Source organism: Pimephales promelas, chromosome 9 (genome assembly GCF_988280905.1).
Source record: "Pimephales promelas chromosome 9, fPimPro1.hap1.1, whole genome shotgun sequence".
Lineage (NCBI taxonomy): Eukaryota > Metazoa > Chordata > Actinopteri > Cypriniformes > Leuciscidae > Pimephales > Pimephales promelas.
This window is the reverse complement of record NC_142777.1, coordinates 16,318,418-16,334,613: the sequence shown is the minus strand read 5'-3', so window position 1 is coordinate 16,334,613 and position 16,196 is coordinate 16,318,418. Positions and strand designations below refer to the sequence as shown.

The window sequence follows — 16,196 nt, the reverse complement described above, 5'->3', positions numbered from 1 at the left end:
ACGTCACATCTGTACAAATAAAGAAGAGTCTCGGCTAGTCGACTATATTGAGTCATTACGTCACATCTGTACACATAAAGAAGAGTCTCGGCTAGTAGGCTATATTGAGTCATTACGTCACATCTGTACACATAAAGGAGAGTCTCGGCTGGTAGGCTATATTGAGTCATTACGTCACATCTGTACAAATAAAGAAGAGTCTCGGCTAGTAGGCTATATTGAGTCATTACGTCACATCTGTACACATAAAGGAGAGTCTCGGCTGGTAGGCTATATTGAGTCATTACGTCATATCTGTACACATAAAGAAGATCCTTGGCTGGTAGGCTATATTGAGTCATTACGTCATATCTGTACACATAAAGAAGAGTCTCGGCTAGTAGGCGATATTGAGTCATTACGTCACATCTGTACACATAAAGAAGAGTCTCGGCTAGTAGGCGATATTGAGTCATTACGTCACATCTGTACACATAAAGAAGAGTCTCGGCTAGTAGGCGATATTGAGTCATTACGTCACATCTGTACACATAAAGAAGAGTCTCGGCTAGTAGGCTATATTGAGTCATTACGTCACATCTGTACACATAAAGCAGAGTCTCAGCTGGTAGGCTATATTGAGTCATTACGTCACATCAGTACACATAAAGAAGAGTCTCGGCTAGTAGGCTATATTGAGTCATTACGTCACATCTGTACACATAAAGCAGAGTCTCAGCTGGTAGGCTATATTGAGTCATTACGTCACATCTGTACACATAAAGAAGAGTCTCGGCTAGTAGGCGATATTGAGTCATTACGTCACATCTGTACACATAAAGAAGAGTCTCGGCTAGTAGGCTATATTGAGTCATTACGTCACATCTGTACAAATAAAGAAGAGTCTCGGCTAGTCGACTATATTGAGTCATTACGTCACATCTGTACACATAAAGAAGAGTCTCGGCTAGTAGGCTATATTGAGTCATTACGTCACATCTGTACACATAAAGGAGAGTCTCGGCTGGTAGGCTATATTGAGTCATTACGTCACATCTGTACAAATAAAGAAGAGTCTCGGCTAGTAGGCTATATTGAGTCATTACGTCACATCTGTACACATAAAGGAGAGTCTCGGCTGGTAGGCTATATTGAGTCATTACGTCATATCTGTACACATAAAGAAGATCCTTGGCTGGTAGGCTATATTGAGTCATTACGTCATATCTGTACACATAAAGAAGAGTCTTGGCTGGTAGGCTATATTGAATCATTACGTGACAACTGCGGCTTTAACGATCTACTCTGCAACATTGACGTGAGTCTATATATCTATTGTGCAAACCCCTAAAGGTGCAGTCATAGCAAAAAAGGAGTGATGAATTAATCCCAGTTCACAGAGAACTAAGCAGCTTTCTGTTTGACAGGATTACCAGTCAGTTGATATAAACACATTTAATTCAATATATCATTTGTATGATATGTTTAATAAAAGAAAAACAGACAAGCGCAAGGAGCACAATTTGAGGCAAATACACAAGCACATATCTGCTGCGTCTCCAATCTTCACGTCAGTATCAGACTATAGCTCTTCCACCATCTTGTTGTGCACATGCATCATGCCTAAAACATTAGCAAATGGATTATGTAATTAATTTTCTTGCATACACAATATCCATGCATTCACTTTATTCCCTCAGTAGAGAGAGAAAGATATCTTTTCTTTATTACCTTTGAAATACTTGACTGTTTTGACCTTGAGCTCATGTGTGGCATCTTCATCACACACAAACACAGTCTGTGGGTGCTGCTGGAATGCTGACACAGTCCACATGTGATTCACTCCCTCTTCTATGGCTTTATAGAGGGCAAACGCTTTATGCGAGCCAGTAATAAGGACCATGACCTAAAAATGTCATAATCAAGTTATTATCATTTCAGATCAGCCAACAACTGAAATTCTTGACCTTTGTGATGTTGTTGAATCTGTTGCTATTTCTGGCAAAGGCTTATAATAGTGTGTGCTTTTCAAAACAAACACAAGTTGCTCGTTTTTCTTAATTTTAGTATATTGGGATATTTTATTCATAATGCATATTTTAAGTGTCAGCTTATTTTAAAAATGGCAGAAGATAGTAGCCTATGCAATTGTGTTTGCAAACTGTACACAACTAGCTTACAATAAATGTTCAAAGCCAGAAATATGTAATTTTGGCAATAAAGATTAGTATCTTATAGTAGGAGTGGCTGACATTTATAGATGTTTTTAACATGCATAAGGAAAAGCACATAAAGCTTCTGAAATATGAATATTTGTACCTCTCGAGCGTCCATCACTGTGCCAACACCAACCGTAAGGGCCATGGTGGGCACTTTAGAGAGATCACCGTCAAAGAAACGCGCGTTAGCCAGAATTGTGTCCATAGCCAAGGTCTTAACACGCGTTCGGGACACAAGACTGGAACCAGGCTCATTGAACGCGATGTGACCATCAGGTCCAATACCTGCAACGTGAATACAAGGCAGAGCTGTTTAATGGTGCCATTCACAGGCCAAAGTTCGATCTACTGTCTTACCGCCAACAAACAGTTCGATTCCTCCAGCAGCTTTAATTTTGGCTTCAAAGTCCTGACATTCCTTCTCTAGATTGGATGCGTTTCCGTCCAGGATGTGAGCGTTCTCTGCTCGGATGTCGATATGCTTGAAGAAGTTATTCCACATGAATGAATGGTAACTTTCAGGATGGTCTCTAGGAAGTCCTATAAGACAATAACCATTTTTATATGACAGGCAGTTCAACCCTTGATCCCTCACACATAAATGACCGGTCACATACCTACGTACTCATCCATATTAAACGTTTTCACATACTGAAACGATATTTGTCCCTTCTTGTGATACTCGATCAGTTTCTTGTAGCATCCAAGCGGAGTGCTTCCTGCAATACACACACAATCAGAATAGATCTGCATTTCAATTGAATGCATTATACAAAGTGATTTTTTTTTTTCACGACGAGCCTACCCGTTGGAAGACCTAGAGTGAAGTATCTGTCTGGACCTGGATTAAACTTTCTTATCCTGTTTCTGATGTATTTGGCAGCCCATTCGCTGACCTGGTCATAGTCGTTGAGTATGATGAGCTTCATGGCTTTACCTGTGCCTGAGAGAAACTACCAGGAAAATAAATGAGGCACTGCCTTCTTCAGACTTTAGCCCCTATATAGTTAGAATAGGACGGAAGTGCAGTTGAAGCAAACTACTACTACACATCATATCCAGGAGTGCCTTCTGTCAGCAGCTGGAGTTTGTTATAACACAACAAATGTACACTGCAAACACGACGGATTATTGAGGGCGTTTTTCGCGTCGCGTCGCTTTCAGTAAACTGTACACTACAATGCTCTGAATAACAATTGTTGAATAGAACCCGTGACTATTGCGATGACGACAGTGGGAATAATACAATAAAATATGAAACGACATTACAGTGAGGACACATATAAAGCGATTTTCGTATTTAGTTAGTAAAAAACTTACGTTTGTTGATGCAGAAACTCTTCCAGCAGCACAGAGGAACACGATCATGTGATCCTGAGGAAATGTTGCGGAGTTTGCAGATCTCACACGACACCGACAGGACCTAATTTTTTCAATGGAAAATATAATGCTTCACAAAAACTTATGTTTAGGAATGTGAATCGGCCAATTCAACAAGATTAGTACACTTGTTAATCCACAAATGTATGGCACTTTATAAGTACTACTCCTTGCAAAAATGTGGATGTTGTTTTTTTTTAATTAATGTTCAATTAATAGTCTGTGATATATGGAAGCTCGTTACCTCCACCGAATAATACAAAAAATAATATTTCCTAAGAATAGCGAGTTTATATCTCATTAACCTTCAGAAAGTTGTTCAATGACACCAAGAGGTTCCATACAGCCTAGGCTAATCTGCAATTTTTAGCCAAACAATGGACAAAAACGATAGAGAGTGTCCGAATATTTTTTTTAATTATTACCAATTAACCGAACATTATTTTTTACCAAAAATTGCTTTTTTTGGTATGATTACAATTTTTGGATCAAAATAAAATAAAAAATAATTCTGTGATTCGCAAACGCAAACAGGGTGCTGAATGTAGAATACGTGCACATTACCAAAATTTTACAATTTTTGCAAAACTTCACCTGTTTTGGCCTATATGTTAATAAGTAACATTTGTAAACTTAATCAACCATAAACCAATAATTGAAGCAACATACACTACACAAAACAAATACAAGTAATTCTACAATATAAACGTGCACAAACTGAATGTTTCGATCCATATTTATTGAAACAACAGTTGACAGAACCAGCATTTAACAGAAACTCAATCATGGGCAAACAGAATGGTTCTCAATCAGAAGTCTTACAGCATTATGATTTATGTTTTTCTTAATATAAAAGGACATGCAAATGTATTCTCTCATTGCCAGAGTCACCCCGCTGCGAGGATGATGATTTAGCGTTAGCGGTCACTGGAAATATAAGTTAACATTAACAAAACATTATGTCACATAACATAACGTGTAACGTTAACGTAACATTACACAGCGCGGTTAATCGAGGTCCATGTCAGGCTTGGCTTCTGTGGTGTCTGCACTGTCAGCAGCAGCTTTCTCTGTGCCACTGGGCTGGGCTTCAGGGTTTTCCTGCGTATTGACCGGCCCGTTGGGTTCTGCGGGATTCTCTTCTTTTGGCAAGTCCACTTTGGGCTTGGGTTTGGTCACAATGGGATTGCAAGTAGAGAACAGCTCCTATGGAAAACAGAGATTTAAAAGGGATTTCATACAAATGGATCAAAATGAAATCTGGAACAGTTATGGTATCAAATGCCAATACCATAGTATTTTTTACAAGCACCATAGTACTAAATGATATCTGAATGCTAACATACTCGTGTGCTCTAGACTAAAAAAGTCAATACAACTGTGTCATTGACTGACCCGTGTTTTGGCCTGTATCTCTGATACTTTCACCACAGGCTCCAAGGCGAGACTCTGTTTACTCTGCTGGTTCATTTTACTGTTCATCCAGACCATAACATCATTCACCATCCTGTCCACCTTCTGAACCTCTGCCTCATCCAGATGATCATACTGCTCTTCCTGTAATTCAAAAAGACACGTCAAATCAATTGAGCACAAACCAAGTGTGAATTTGTACCTTATGCAACATTAATCCAACACAACCTCACCTTGGTTTTGTATGCCTCTACAATCTTCATGTATTGCTGCAACTGTCTGCCCAGCTCTTCAAAAGCTCTGGGTCTCTCCTCAAATTCCGTGTATCTCTCTTGAATGGGTTGGCCGAGATTCTGCAAGAATGTTTTTGATACATTAATAGGCATTAATCACTTGTAAACATAACACGGGTATAATTATCAATATCAATAGTATTGAGCTTCCATAGGAATTAACTGAAAACAGTGGACACACACCGTTATGAATGCCCGTGCCCATTTTACATTCAAATTTGCAGCATTTCGGGAGCAGTAATTACAATAATGGCCTATTTTGGATCCAAAACGGCAAACTCCGCAGGAAGGTGACAAGTGTGCACCCTTTAAAGTGTACACTTTCACCCATCCTTAACCCTACGGATCCCACCAAACCTGACCCTAACCTTACCTAGCACAAGTGTTTTACGATACGAACATGAACACAGAAAGTACATTGTACCTATTTTTTGATAGGCTAAAGACACCTAATATAAAGTGTAAGCTTATATATAAATAAATTATAGACATCAAAAGATATTTGGTACCTTCAGTTCAACGAGTTTGTCGATGTATACTTGTTTAGACTGGTCTTCACCATCCTCGTACAGCCAGACCTCAGTGTCCTCTAGTTTTAATGAGAGAACATCTCTGTCCTGTAAGAGAAAACAGACTGCACTCATGCACCACTGTTGTTATTTGTTACTAAAACTATAATATATTTAAAATATTATGAAATACTATAACAGTATATAAATACTGTCAAGCACTGATATTTGTGTGTCATTCTGACAGGGATATCAATGCATTTTTAAAACTGGATTCCCACACCTGACCAATCAATGTCTAGACATTTTCCAATCTTTTGTAATCACTGGACAACGATTTCAAAATGCTTTCATGTAGATATTTCACTTATAGAGAGCACATTTTAGCTAATAAATATTTTGTACAGGCTCATGAGAACACCATGCATTTCGACTGTTCTCACACTCTCATTGACGAACTTCTCGAATATCCCGTGCAGTTTGTCCCTCATCTCGTACACGTACTCCTCCACATAGTTCTTGGCATCGTTGCGCTCCTTCTCAAGCTTGTCCTGCATGATCATCTTTCCCTGAGGAAAAGCAATTTCACAGTAGATTTAACTCAATGTTAAAAAAAAATATGTCCGCCTTAATCCAGCTTCAGCCGCACAGAAAGCATACCTCGTTCTCCACGAAGAGATTGAGCATGTCATTGGCTAGCTGCCACTGTGGGTTGTTTTCAATGGGCAGCTCCAGGACCTTTGTTTTCACTTTGGGCTTCTTGGCTTGTGGAGGCTGATCCGATTTCTTCTCCTGTTTGCCTTCCTCTGCTGATGTCTGAACAAGTCCACGGAGAGAACCATTATAAAGAAACGTTCACAACAACAACTACTATAACGGTAATCTCAAGTTCTTTAAAGGGATAGTTCACTTTGAAATTAATTTTTGGTATGTTTTAGCTTACCTCAAGGGCATCCAAGATGTAGGTGTCTTTGTTTCCACAGTATTTTCAATTCTTTTCGGTCAAACCATTTTTGTCTATCGGTCATATAATGGAGGTCTATGGTCACCACCTCAAACAGCATGCACAGAGAAGTCCAAATTAAACATGATTTAATGACTCGTAAATTTAAGTACACGTTGATGGCCTAAGACACGAAACGAGCGGTTTGTGTGAGAAAACGAACATCTTTTATATCGTTTTTACCTCTTGTAACCACAGGAGGGCACGGGCACTCTGTGGCTGTGGTTACAAGAGGTAAAAACGATAGAAATACTGTTTGTTTTCTCACACAAACCGCTCGTTTCGTGTCTTAGGCCATCAATGTGTACTTACATTTACAAGTCATTAAATCATGTTTAATTTGGACTTCTCTGTGCATGCTCTTTGAAGTGGTGACCATAGACCTCCATTTTACGACTGATAGACAAGAACAGTTTGACCTAAAAATATTAAAATTGAAAATACTGCGGAAACAAAGACACCTACATCTTGGATGCCCTTGAGGTAAGCTAAAACATACCAAACATTAATTTCAAAGTGTACTATCCCTTTAAAGCAGGATGGATTCTGATTGGTTTTTAATGTTTTTATTGTTCATCAGCTGGAAAAAAGTTCTGAATTAGTCTGATTCCACTAACATCGTTCCTATGTGCCATTATCATTATAGTTGTGGTGTGGACACTGCTATTCTTAGTTATATATATTTATACTATATCTTTATTGTTATCACTATAGTGATCATCCTTGGTGTGAACAGGCCTTTAGTTATGTGATCGGCGTCTGAACGGTAATTTGATAAATGATTGAGTCGATTAATTGATGCTACTGGTAGATCCCATTTACCTCCATTTCTTCCGTTCCAGCTTTTTTCTCTCCATCTTCCTGATCTCCATTTCCCGAAGTCTTTTGTTCATCTTGATCAACCTGCATTTTGTTCTATGAATGATTGCAAACACATGGTGGCAAATTTACCAGTGATGTAGAGCTGAGCAGTATGAATGCACTAACAACATAGAGTAATACAAAAATACAGGTCATGATGAGGGTGTGAAAGCAGTTGTGAGAGAGGGTGTGTGGACAGTAATATCCTGAAGATATACCTCATTTTCTTTTTCTGTGCTCTGCTCTGTGTCCATGCTCTCCTCTTCCTCTTCAGATTTCTGCACCTCCACTAGCGAGGCACTGGACACACTGAAGATGCCATGGATGTTCACTCGCACCTTCACCTTAACCTTTGAACTCTCGCCTGAGGCCTGGGGAACCACCTTCTGGACAACGTACTGGCCTGCATGACGGTGTTAATGCACATGTTAACATACAGTCTGTATTCATGACACGCTTTACAAGATTGTGCAGCAAATATAAGCTATGAAAAGCAAACAGCATTTGCAGACCAAGAATATTTGCCACCTCAATTACTGGCCAAACATACATGTATTTTTGCATTACCTTCAATATATTTAGTTTCAATAGAAACAGAATTATTAGTTTTTGTCCGGTTTTCATCAGAATATTCAGTTATGGCATTTTGATTAAACATTACAAGGACATTTTGATTTGTAATTAAATACATACATGGATAGGTAGGTACATACAAATATATATATATACACTACCGGTCAAATTTTAAAAAAATATTTTTAAAAGAAGTCTATTCTGCTCACCAAGGCTGCAATTATTTGATAAAAACAAAAAACAAAAACAGTAATATTGTGAAATATTTTTCCAATTTAAAACAGCGTTTTTCTATGTGAATATATAGTGAAGTTTAATTTATTCCTGTGATCAAAGCTGAATTTACAACATCATTAGTCCAGTCTTCAGTGTCACATGATCCAACAGAAATTATTATAATTACTGGCAGTGTGAATGAACCGAAATCAAACAATCCTGGGACAAATGTCGGGTCACATTATCAGTGTATTTTCCGGAATCTCTGTGTGAAAGAGGCTACAGATCCATTCAGGAGCACAGAAACTCATCAACACTGCCCACTACTTTTATTACTAGAATAGCTTTACTACTCGATCACTCAATTATATTTCTCAGAAACGAGGACGTAATGAAGGAATTAAAGCTACAATACCTAAGATTTTATGCCGCTAGAGGGCGCTACATTCAAAACAACAACAACGGCTTTGATTGATGACGCCGTGGAGGAACGCGGAATGATGGGAACTGTTGTTTTCAACTCCACCGTGGCTAAATCAGTCAGATGGGAATCGAAAATTAGTTGTCATGGATGAGGTAAAGTTCGATTTCTAAAACTGTTGCGTTTAATGACATGCTTGTTTTTCACTAAACTGAAATAACAGCAAGAAAAGTAAGGCTTAAAAGTAAATTAGTTATCACAGATGTTAGGGGAGAGCCGGGACGGTTGAAACACTTTTCAGATAAACGTCGTTTTCTAAGATACAGCCAACCGTTCACATTCCGAGAAGTATTCGCGGTGAATTTGACCTTACGATTTTTCACATCATATGCATAGACAACAAGACATTCTAACAATAATACTAATTGTTTTGCATGGTTTACTGACATGAAATTTGAATACAGAACACGGTGTTACTCACTTGTCAAGTAAAACACATGCAAGATCGGCGTCTCTTTCTAGTTCGAGTTTTTAACGAAGTTCTCTCTATTTAGGAAATGCCACACCGATGTTGAGCTGGTTTTATTTCTCTTGTCCCAAATTCTTCTTGGGTCGTTTGGTTGACCCGTTCGTTGATGTTTGCGTTCATGAGACTTGTCTTTGTAGACAGAACCAGGTGCAATCGCTAAAGAATAATTGTGATCTTTTCCATAACAAATGCGCGAAACAAGCTGACGTTTGTTGATTGATAGACGCTAAAGCACAACTACAACTTCCGCATTTGTCCAGGACTAAACGCAGTACGAGCGGAAACCGAGTTAACGCGGATATGACGCGATTTACTGGCGACTCCCAGCTCACACGCCCCGTTTCCTTGGTTAAAATCTTTTCTTAATTTTCTCGCGATTTAAACATTGTTTGAAACATTTGGAATATTGTAAGTTATCATCTTAACTAAATATATAACACTGGCTTTGTGATTTTGGGATATTTTAATGCAAAAAAGCTCTCATTCTCGATAATTAAACCAAATAAATGCTATAATTCCTTCATTCAAACAAATTGTTTGATGCACAGCTAGCCTTGGTTTATCCCTTATTTACGCACTATATACAGCACTTGGCGAGTGTTCCTTTTGGATGCGTTTTTGTGTGCTCCGCTTACCTATTGTGGGATCTGGATAAGGGAGCTCTTTAGGGCAGTTGTAATACGCATCCAAGGAGAACGGCTCTCTCCGGTAAAACGTCAACACTTTGGAGAAAGGCGCTGCATGGTTCTTTGGGAACACCTCACAGTCACTGAAATGGAAAATTTAAAAGCATTCTTAATAACTTAATATATTACTATCAAGCACAATGACTGCAAGGCAAACTAAAAATCTCTGAATGTCACAGCAGCTTGTACCTGACTCCATCTTCAGCTGCAGAATTCCATTTCAGAGAGATGGGAAACGGAACCACGTCTGTTATTGCGATCTCACGGACTTTAAATGCAGGGGAGAGGATAGCGCACTGTGAAATCAGGAAACAGAGCCAATGAGGGGGTCGAAGAACACGGACAGGTCACAAATGCCATCAACAACAGTCTTGTTAAACTATTAGCATGGCTTTAGTCAGCAGAAGAACCTGACCTGGAGGGCACATCCTCTGGCCACAGCCTCATCGGCATTTAGCGTTGTGCTGGGCTCCTTCCCAAAGAACTTGCTGATTCTTTCTTTAATGGCCGGCATTCTAGAGGCACCGCCCACGATTTCTACAGCATGGATGTCATCTTTTTTCAGATCTGCACAGACGGAGTGGGTTAATGAATGATTTCTCTGACGTAGGCTGTTAATTATCCAAGAAAGGGTCATTACTTACGAGCTTGCTCCAATAAACTGCGCAAGGGAGGTTCCACTCTGGCTAAGACATCAGCACACATCTCTTCAAACTGAGCCCTGCCACAGGAATAAAACAATATATAAAGCTCAGGATGAGCTACTGACAGGAAACATCTCTGATGAACGTGCAACAGTATAACTGGTTGTGATCGTAAAGGAAGAGAGTTCATGCAAGAAAAAAAAACCTCTTGACTCGTTCGACTTTAATGTCATTTGCATGCTATTGGGTTTTGACTCAAGACTGAATATGCAAATGAGATATGAGCATTGGACAAGATTCAAGAATTTTAAAAGAAAAAAAGTTTTAATACCTTTTTATAGACTTTTACCTTTTTTTACCTAAAGAATGCAACTTTAATGGAGTGAGATTAATTATATTGAAGTCAGATAACTTCATCATCTGAATTATGCAGGCATCCTTTACCAGCTTTTTGTTCTGATTATTCATATTCATACTCATTAATCCAGCATTACATAATGTATTGATTTCATATAGACTTTTTTTCACATGTATGGTTAACAGAAGTGCAAACAGTCTCTCTAGAACACTTGGATTATGCTGCTCGATTAATATGAATTACATTTACAATGTCTTTATGAACTTATTGAAGCATCACAGTTTTAGTTATATGGACTTTCAATGAAGGGGCAGGAATCTCTCAGATTACATTAAAAATATCTTCATCCTGTGTTTTGAAGATGAAGTGTAACTGTGCAGCGCTTCTGTGTTGTACGTCACACGTAGGCTCACTATTGGCCAATGCTGGTCATGTGTGAGTGCGCAGTTACACTAGTGAAATCTCGAGGCCCACAGAGAAGGAAATGAATAAAGTCACGTTTTTTGCACGCTTCATAAACTTAAGATTGAGCCACTGTAGTCAATTGGACTATTTCAACGATGTCTTTAATAACTTTTCTGGGCCGGCAAGTTTCAATCCCTTAGAAGCCTATGGAGGAGTGAGCCAGCTCTCATTTTTAATCAAAAATATCTTAATTTGGATTCTGAAGATGAACGAAAGTCTTACGGGGGTTGGAACAACATGAGAGTGAGTAAATACTGACAGAATTTTCATTTTGGGATGAACTCTTTAACAGCCCCTTGATCCTTTTCCTTGACTTAAGAAAAAGAGCAGCTTGGTGGACAGGATTTTAACGATTTTGCAAGTGATTTCTTCATAAATAACTGTACCTGTTGAGTTTGCCTGAAACATCAATGTCGTTCATGAAACACTCGATGTTCAGTGGCAGGTCTGAGGAGTTGGCACTCATCAGCTTCTTGAGCTTTTCACATTCCTGGTAGAGTCGCACCAGAGCTCTGGGCTTGGTCTTCACGTCCAGCTTGTACTTCACTGCAAACTCGTCACAAAAATGTTTGACCAGCTTCTCATCAAAGTATTTTCCTCCCATTTCAGCATCAAAAGCTGTAGCAAGAATCTGTCCGGGCAGAAAAAAAAAAAACAATCCGTCTATAATTTCACATACTATTCATGACCACATTTCGAGGGTATAAATGTCATTGGTACGCACCTTGAGCTTGCCTTTATTAAAGGCACACACAGAGACCTGGTAGCCTGAATGGCCAATATCCACAAATACCACTATCTTTGGCTTTTCCTCAGGAGCTGGAAGATCCTGCTTGTAGATCCCATACGCCAGAGCAACTGCATGGACAAACAGGTGTCATTTAAGAGTGGAAAATCGGTGTGTTGCAAGTGAAACGGCACATTAAACCACAAACAACTCACCAGCAGTGGTTTCATTCATGAGTCTCAGACAGTTGAGTCCTGCAATCTGAGCTGCATCGATGACGGATCTCCTCTCAGAATCGGTATAGAAGCAGGGGACCTTAGAAGTAGGGATTTTAAACAGCATTCACTTAGGAAAGTGATCATATCAGAGTGAGTATTTAGTGGGCCGAACGTGTAACAACAACCACAGTCTATAGTGGCATTGACGATCCATAAGAATGTGTAATGTCGTAAATATTAATAATAGGATAAATTTGAGCATTTATTATTCGAATATTACATAAAATAAGGAATGGAATTCGAATAGTATTATAGAGGAAGATTGACAGCCCTAGTATTTATGTCTGTCTCCATTTACAGAAAATGTACTTTAGGGAAAAAAAATTACCCCAGATCATTCACCAAACCTTTCTTGCTTATCCTATCCTATTAAGCCCATTTCGGATGGGACTAGGAGGAGGTTAAGAGAAATTTGCACTGAAATTTGCAAAACTGCACAAAACCTGTACAAATTGTACATGTCTACACTAAACTGGATTGGATACATTAGAAAACACATCTTTTTTACGTTTTGGCTTTTTGTTATGATTTTAGCGTTTGCCGACGTTTCAGTGTGGATGTGAAACGTTTGGGAAATGCTAGTGTGGACGGAGGGTATTTCAAAACCAAAAAAATGCCATTTTCAAATGTATCCGGATTTATGTAGAAATATCCTAATTGTTTTTCCAGCAAACTCGATTGTCTTCTGTCTGTAATTGAGATGGTTCTCCTCATACGTTTTTGACTAACCAGACCAACTGTTTGCACACGTTGCAACTTTCAATATGAACGGCATTCGGCGAAAAAGTTATATAATATTAATATAAAATTGAGTAAAGTCAAATCACGGAAATTTCTAAGACAAGCCATTTTATTATTAGCGTCAAGTAAGACACATCTAGTTTTCTCTGCTCAGTCATGTGAGTTATTAAAAGCAGCCACTTCTATAAACTCATGTAATAAACTAAATCTACATAAAAAAATAATGAATTAAACGACACATCATACTAGATGCACGCAACCACAATCACATGACCTCCTGTAATGTAACGCCCACATCTAGAAAGAACTGTAACCCAAGCGTCATTCAGAAAAGTAGTCCCGTCCGAATGGGCTTTAGTGATCTTTAAACTCACAGAGATAACGCAGTCTGCAACAGGCTTCTTGAGGGCACTCTCAGCAGTCTCCTTGAGTTTGGTGAGGAGCATCGCAGTGACCTGTTCAATGCTGAACACCTTCTCCTCCTCCATGTACATCACCTACAACATCATAAGACAATAAGACTGCTACAGAAACAGCTCACAAACATTCACACATTCATTGCACAACAGAACTCTGTGCTTGGCTTTACAAGAAGGCTTTGCTGCCAAAACTAGAGCTTTAAACAATACTGGCACAGATCAGTCATCTCACAACATGTTGTGTTTGCACATGGAAATTAAATCTCGGTTTGCTTAATCATGACTTTCAGCTACCTTTATGCCCGTTGTGCCCGATGGCATCTGTGCCAGGTCATAAACGAGACTGGACTTCATGTTCTGGACGAATGGATCTGAGAATGCCCGACCATGGAAACGCTTGAATCCTTGGACAGTGTTTTTGCAGTTGGTGACCATCTGTGTTTCAAAGGAGTAATGATTACAAACATGAAGACTGTGTGAAGGCAGCTTTAGAGGGATACTCCACTGTTTTTTCCATATTAAACCATGTTATTAGTTAACTCGTCTTAGTTAAGGGAATAACAGTTTAATATGAAAAAAAAAAAAAAAACACATCACAAACCTGGCTTTTTGCTGCAGCTCCAATAGATCGATTTCGTGGCCCAAAAGACACACATGCTCTGTAGTGAAACACAAATAGCCAAACAAATGACTGTCCTGGTATTATATATATATATATATATATATATATATATATATATATATATAGCTTGTGATGCAAAGTCATTACTCCAGTCACATGATCCCAAGAAATTATTGTAATATGCTGATTTTGAAACCTATGACAGTTTTTAAGGATTCATTGCTGAATAAAAAAAATAATTAAAAATAATTAATTTAAAATAGAAATATTTTCTAACAAAAAAATCTTTACTATCACTTTTTTTAAATCAATTTAACACATCCTTAATGAATAAAAGTATAAATGTATTTAAAAAAATATATTAATTAATTACTTTCAAAATTACTGACCCCAAACTTTTGAATGGTAGAGTATCTTGTGAAAAAAGATTCCTATTTTAAATAAATGCTGTTCTTTTTCAAATTTTTATTCATCAAAGTATCCTGATCACAGGTTATATAAAAAAACGCAGAACAACTGTTTCCAACATTGATAATAAATCAGCATATTAGAATGAGGTGACACTGAATACTGGAGTAAAATAAAAAATAATGCAATAAAGTAAAATAATGGTGCTAAGAATTCAGCTTCGACATCACTGGAGTAAATTATGTTTTTAAAGTATATTAAAAAGAAATCCATTATTCTAAATTGTAATTATATTTCACAATATTGCTGCATTTTTGCTGATTTTATCAAATAAAAGCTCGATGAGCAGAACGGTTTCAAAAACAAAAAAGTAATGTTTCCAAACTTTTGAGCAGTACACATATATTATCAATATAATAAATCGATGTATATATATGGAAATAAGCATGAAAAACCATTAAAAAAATCTGTCGATATAAATACAATACAATAAAAGTAGAATAACCTGAAGAGAAAGGGAAAACACTTAATAATGAAGTGATACAAGTTTAGTGTAACCGCCTGCTGTTTCTCAATCTACACTAATTAGAAAGTACCATTTATAAACAAAATAGTATGGTTATTTTGACCATGATATTTGAATGTTGCAATCACGCAGCAGCACTAGGGAGGCTCCTCACTGTCAGATCAATGTCCGTCACAGATAGAGAGCCAGTTAACTGCAGATTTCCAGGTAAAGGTTGCCGTGATCAATAGTCTGTATGTATTTGAGTTATGGATGAGTGAATAAAGCAGACTCACGGTGTGCATCGGTCGCTGTATTCATTGGCCACAGTCTCGATTCCTCCGGCTCGAGCTACAGCTACATAGCAGTTCAGAAAACCCAAGTCAAAACCCACTACTGACATCTTAAAAACAATGTGATTACTCAAATACAATAAGCCCGAACACAAATGTGGACTAGATGGTCGATCTGTAAAATGTGAGTAGTAAATAATACGGTTTTAATTCATTATTCTATTGTAACTTCTTGGAGGAATGAGGCTGCGGATGATAAACGCCGCTCATGAAAAAACAGGACCACTTCCGGTTCAAGGCGGAGCTAAAAGGTCCAACTCAAAGGTTCTAATCTGAATCCCTTTGATTTTTACTGGTGTTTTTTTTTTGTACTTAGTGTGTGCACTGTACATTTAGTAATGCAATGACAATTCGTTTAAATATTTAACGTGACATGTTTAAATATTTATCTATATTACATATTTATTTGAAATATTTATTTAGCTATTCTTAGCACAGAGTAAGCAAATCATCTCTTTTTTTCTCTTTAAGAGTGGTCTTGACTTTTTAAAGTCATCCGTGCATTATTACATAAAATAAACCCTTGTCTAACTGCTAGTTGGTAAGCTTGTTCTTAAAATACAATCTTGAGAAAATGCCTATGTTTACGCTACT

At 37.9% G+C, this 16,196-nt stretch overlaps 2 protein-coding genes across 3 annotated transcripts; both read right to left on the bottom strand.

Moving 5' to 3' along the window:
- Positions 1-1,447: 1,447 nt before the first annotated feature.
- On the bottom strand, positions 1,448-3,611 carry gnpda1 (glucosamine-6-phosphate deaminase 1). Of its 2 annotated transcripts, none has more exons than XM_039648446.2 (7): positions 3,519-3,611; positions 3,004-3,151; positions 2,816-2,917; positions 2,556-2,738; positions 2,299-2,483; positions 1,711-1,885; positions 1,448-1,602 (listed from the first exon to the last, which is right to left on the bottom strand). In XM_039648446.2, exons 1-7 carry the CDS (start codon positions 3,564-3,566, stop codon positions 1,562-1,564), a joined length of 882 nt encoding a protein of 293 aa, XP_039504380.1. In that variant the 5' UTR covers positions 3,567-3,611; the 3' UTR covers positions 1,448-1,561. The 2 variants fall into 2 exon arrangements, with proteins under 2 accessions (XP_039504380.1, XP_039504382.1); XM_039648448.2 differs by having other exon boundaries at positions 3,004-3,141; positions 3,519-3,580.
- Positions 3,612-4,296: 685 nt separating this feature from the next.
- hspa4b (heat shock protein family A (Hsp70) member 4b) lies at positions 4,297-15,841 on the bottom strand. The gene is made up of 19 exons (XM_039648930.2): positions 15,546-15,841; positions 14,316-14,373; positions 14,009-14,149; positions 13,670-13,792; positions 12,492-12,591; positions 12,274-12,407; positions 11,936-12,180; positions 10,727-10,803; positions 10,498-10,649; positions 10,272-10,378; positions 10,032-10,165; positions 7,876-8,060; positions 7,619-7,711; positions 6,454-6,609; positions 6,237-6,362; positions 5,794-5,901; positions 5,225-5,344; positions 4,974-5,135; positions 4,297-4,784 (listed from the first exon to the last, which is right to left on the bottom strand). Exons 1-19 carry the CDS (start codon positions 15,650-15,652, stop codon positions 4,587-4,589), a joined length of 2,526 nt encoding a protein of 841 aa, XP_039504864.2. The 5' UTR covers positions 15,653-15,841; the 3' UTR covers positions 4,297-4,586.
- Between the last annotated feature and the right edge of the window lie 355 nt (positions 15,842-16,196).